The sequence below is a fragment of the Vigna unguiculata genome, unplaced genomic scaffold, assembly GCF_004118075.2.
Source record: "Vigna unguiculata cultivar IT97K-499-35 unplaced genomic scaffold, ASM411807v1 contig_679, whole genome shotgun sequence".
NCBI lineage: Eukaryota > Viridiplantae > Streptophyta > Magnoliopsida > Fabales > Fabaceae > Vigna > Vigna unguiculata.
Window position 1 is genome coordinate 20,766 of NW_021011404.1, and position 5,155 is coordinate 25,920.

The 5,155-nt window shown below is 34.9% G+C and overlaps 1 protein-coding gene across 1 annotated transcript; it reads right to left on the reverse strand.

Moving 5' to 3' along the window:
* Positions 1-1,151: 1,151 nt before the first annotated feature.
* On the reverse strand, positions 1,152-2,513 carry LOC114172684. The gene has a single exon (XM_028057013.1). It carries the CDS (start codon positions 2,013-2,015, stop codon positions 1,239-1,241), a length of 777 nt encoding a protein of 258 aa, XP_027912814.1. The 5' UTR covers positions 2,016-2,513; the 3' UTR covers positions 1,152-1,238.
* Positions 2,514-5,155: the final 2,642 nt, after the last annotated feature.

Consider the following 5,155-nt stretch of genomic DNA (forward strand, 5'->3'; position numbering starts at 1 on the left):
TACCGTAAAAATAAAAATATATTTCAACTCTAACCTTTAATATCTAATAAATTATTATTTTAGTTCTTAAATAGTATTATTAGTTTTTTAAATTTAAAATCTTCATACAAATCTCTAAAATGCTCGAATTCTATATTGAATCGATTTAACCCACGGTATGTATTTCTAAAGATTATTGTTAAAATTATTTGATTTTTAAAATAAATAGATAATTATTTCTTTTAATGTGTGTCCTTATACACATATGTTGTCTATTGTAATATTTATCTATTATAATATAACAACCCTGCAGAAGAGTGATACAAAATATCATGAGACGGACCTTCAAAGATAATGCATCAGAATTAATATGCAAAATATGAACTCTTCTTTTATTGTTTTCAGGTTTAACTGTTGAGTCAGGACATCATAAGACGGGGCTGGAGGGCCACTGCAAGGTGACAAGATGAAACTGTCACAGCAAAGAATGGTCCATCTTGTAAGGGAAAGAGATTGTAAGAAGATTTGTTGCAGCTGCAGTTGAAGGGATTATATTTTGGCATTTTTTAGCTTAGTTCAAATACTACCAAATATATTCCAGTGATAAACAAGTGAAAGCAGTGATGCATACCTTTAGTCCCTCATTGAAAAGCCATTAAAAAAAAGCAGTCTTAAACGTTGACAATAAAGCAGCATAATAATGTCTCAATGGTTTCAACTTTCAAGTACCACCTAAGATTTACTAATGCAACCCACGTTCTTCTTGTTTTTTTCTCTCTTAATAGTAGAAGGTGGAAGGGAGTAAAAGGAAACTCGATATCAATCCTACTTAGGCACATACAAATTTGACTAATCAAATTAACTTACATAATTCACAACATAGAAACAGTCTAATTAATGCTCAGCGATTTAAAAGCTAAACAAGGGTGTTGGAAGATGAATACAGGCTAATTTTACAATTCAACGTTGGAGCATATCCCAGTTGGGGAACAAGTCAACAAGATCAAGAAAAGTATACTCTGCATACCTCTTTAAAGGAGCAGTCAAAGTGGATTGCTTATTTTCGTGTGGATCTTCCAAGGTTCTTATGACCACCAAATTACCATGGGAAAGAAAGATGCATAATCAATAAACAGATACAATAAACGAGCCATCTTCATTACTACAATGAGACATTCCATGGTTATGCACAACACTATCTAAATAATTTCAGTATTAGAACCCTGTGGAAGAGTGAAAAAACAGAATTGAAGGTATGGTTATGCCTCCAGATAATGACCCTTGTATGCTACTAATAACTCCTCTGCATTTTCTCTGAACTGTGATATATACTTGTCCAAGAACATCTCCTCAGACAAGCACAACACATGAATATAACTGGGGACTTTCTTGCAGAGATTTTTTGATTTCAACAGTTGGAAGACTTTATATCGAGGAAGCACGCGATCCTCCATGTTGTACATTAAAATCTTAGGCTGGTGAATAAGGACTGACTTGGGCAGCATAACTGTATGCAAGAAGAATTTCATTCCAACTTTCAACTTCTTCTCTGATGTTCTAAACAAAGTCGGGGTTCTCTTGAACATTTGCAGGCCCTCATCCTTCGAAAAACCAAAACAATTAAGTAGTTTCAACTTTCTCTCAAATGTTTTATCGCTCAAACAACTTAATGTATGAATTGCATGGACAAGCATTCTTGAATTTTCACGAAAACCCAAGTCTACAGCTCGAGAAACATTGTTTTCAATAGTAGACCGCTGTGCAACGAAAAGCCTTGGATGAAGTTTGAGTAGCAATGAAAGATGAGTCCCAAGAATGCCACAACTCTCCAAGAAGACGACATTCTCCATAATTCTTTTGTACTTTGGGAGTATCCAGCCACATCTGTGCAAAACAAGAATAAAATCTTTATGGTCGTAGACAATTTTCCTAATAGCTTCAACTGAGGGGACCAATGTTTTCTTCAAGCTATGAGTCAAAATGGAGGGATTCTTTGAAATGAAGCTGCATAACTCGTAACCCTGGAATCCAGACATCTGAAAGAGCTGAATTTTGGGTCTCAAGATTTTCTCAACGTTTGTAAACAGTATCTGGGGTCTTTAACGAATCAGGGAGAGAATCTGGCTTTGGGAAAAGCCTATTTGTTTGAAGAAAGTGAGCACTGATAAGGGGTTTTGAGGGAATCTGCACCCTGAAACACGTTTGGAGACATAAAGGGATTGGGTTCTGGAGAACTGCAAGTCGGAATTCAGGTAATCAATTATTGAAGTGGTTTCGTTGAAGTGTAGGCAACGGCTTTTGGTTGAGAAAGAGAGGAAGAATGTCATAGACTGATAGGAGAATTGATTGAAAAGAGAAGATGAAACAGCATGGTGTGACTTGAGAGACTGCATTAGTTCTGTGATCGTAGATCGTAGATGAATGAATGCTTTGTTTAGAATCAACCAAAAAACAACGTATTTTTTAGGTTGTCTATTTCGAATTTGAAGTCACCAAACGTTGGCAGCCCTAATCAAGATAATCCCCAAATCTGATTCTCATGGGTTTCGAAAAACTCTAAATCCCCAATTTCTTTAACCTTTCGTCTCTCTCTTGGATTTCAAACCCTTCTTCTTCATTGAGCACGACCAAATCACGATGAAGAAGACTGAACCCTTTCTTGAAGTTGCATTCTCGTCGACGGTGGGTTGCTTCGCGGGGGTCTGTCTGGTCTGGTTTTTTGCAGGTACCGTGGTGGCTGTCGCATTGGCGCAATCGACATCGATTTCTGTCACGGTGGCCTGCGGTTCTGTTTGGAACGGAGGTGGAGGATTCTCCCAATGTAGGTGTGTTCGCGTTTGGTTTTGCGTCTTCTCCGGGCAGCTTTCTTCGTCGCAGGTGGCTGCGTGGTGGCCGGCGCCGCAGTGATGGGGATTTCGCGTCAGAAAGTGCCCTCGTCGTCGATCTGATTCGCAGTGGTTCTGCAACGCGTGGCTTCGTCAACGTGTGGTGGTTCGTCGTGGCAGCCTGGTTTCGCGAGACATCTGCTGGCTCTGGTTTCGTCGCAACGGAGGTGGCTCGCAACACCGATCTGGTTGTGTTCGCGTAGGTGGCTCGCGACGGCGGCGATCTGGTTCGGGACAGCGGCTTCGCAAGCGGCAATTTGATTTTCCAGGCCCTTTTTTTGGCCGTCAATGGCTGTGGTTTGCTCTAAAGTGTGCCGGTAGAGATTCCGTTTAGGGGTTAGTTCATGCGCGTGGGAGAAGATAAAAACCTGATAAAATTTTTGTATTAAAATAAATACCTATAAATATTTAGTTTCAGTATAAATAAAATATTCAATGTTTTGGTAGTTTAATATTTTTTGTGAGTAAATTAAATCAAGAAGTTAACAAAATATTCAAGTTTAATACTTTTTGCAGTTAATGATCATAGTTAGTGAAAAATGTTAAACATCAGTGTTTATGTATATCATGCGAATATTGGTTGTTCCAAAAGAAAATTAATATTTGGCCAGATTACATACATGTGATGGTAAAATGTGATAATTAGAAGGTTTTGTTTTGGTTGATGATAAATCAATTCAAAGATGAATAAGATGGGTTTGTTGTTTGACATACTTCATTATCAATGTTTAGTCGTTACAACAAAATATTCTTAGTAGTTAATATGATTTATATTGTTGTCCAAAGAATATTGATGATGCATTAGATGTCTTGAGATGTGTTAAACCATTATTTAAATATATTTATAATTATTTATTTTTGTGATGTGACATGGGTGTTTTACTTTTTTAATAATATTTGCTTTATTAGGAGTTAGTCACTTTTGTGGTTTATGTTTTATGTTTAAGTTTGTGTATGCCTACATTGTATTTATGCTTTCATAAACTAGCATGTTTGTCTCCTAAATTATTAAGCTTTCCAAGTTTATGCAAGGATCAAATGTGTTGGATTGATAGAAGACCAAGGAACAAACAACAAAACCCTAAGTTCAGCTCTGCACCTAGAGCTAAGCAACATTCGGGTTTGGCTGGATTCAGCCCAACCGGATTAATCGAGGATATGGGTAATTTCGGACATCACACAAACGTAAGCCAGCCCACACTTCACCGGAAGAAGACAACACCTTTGTGTGATAGGAAAGCGCAACACCTTCCAATGAGCACGAGGAATGAGCAAATTCTGAAGAAAAGAGGGAAGTTGTAGATAAAAGGTGAAGAGGTCGGGGGAAGAGAATATTATTTTTTTATTCTTAAAGACATCATTTGTCCCAAGTTTCGTTTCTCTTTCTTCGATTTGGTCATATTTTTATGAAGGACAATGATATTTTGACAATTTTCTCTTATAATCTGATGTGACTTTTTTTATGTGTTAAAATATCATTTTATTTTTTTAAGTTAAAAAAATATTAATTTGTATAAATTATGATCAATTTGATTATTTTTTGTGACGACATTTAAATTGTTAACCAAAAGTGAACAACGACAATCATGTGTCATTTCGTTATTTTTTTTATTTTTTAAATTTTTTAAAAAATTTTAAAAAATTGTTCACATCCAAGTCAACATTATGACACATGGCAGTGTCATATGTCAAGCAAGTGTCATTACCACATACAAAGTCAGTATTATTGTCACATATTTTATATTTAATTCATACAAATTTTCGTTAATTTTATTCAAACAAATTGAATTGAATTGTCTTTTATTCTAACAAACTAAACTGAATTTAGTGAACTGAACAACGATATGAACCAACTGTTATGAACCAAACATTTTTTCTAATTACACTTTTGAATCAAACTATATTAATTTTAATTTGGACTATACTATTTTAACCGAATTGTACTATATCAATATTGTTCATAAAGTGTTTTTAAAAATGATAATATTAATTTCAATTCACTGTCGTGCTAAATTTAAATGTATAGTCAAAGTGATTAACAATACGAAGCAAAACTATTACATTTTATAAATTGTTTTCTACTTTTAATTTGTTTCATGTTTTCAAAGATTCGTATGAAAGTCAATTTCTCGAAGGAATTGGCTCAAAATAACAAATCCAACCAGCAAAGTATATGTTCAAATGAATCGAGAACAAAAAGCTATACACAAAAAACAAAAATAAGAATAGTTATTTTCACCATCATATAAAATAAAAATCATATTAAAACGAGATAATAATTTTGTAAATTA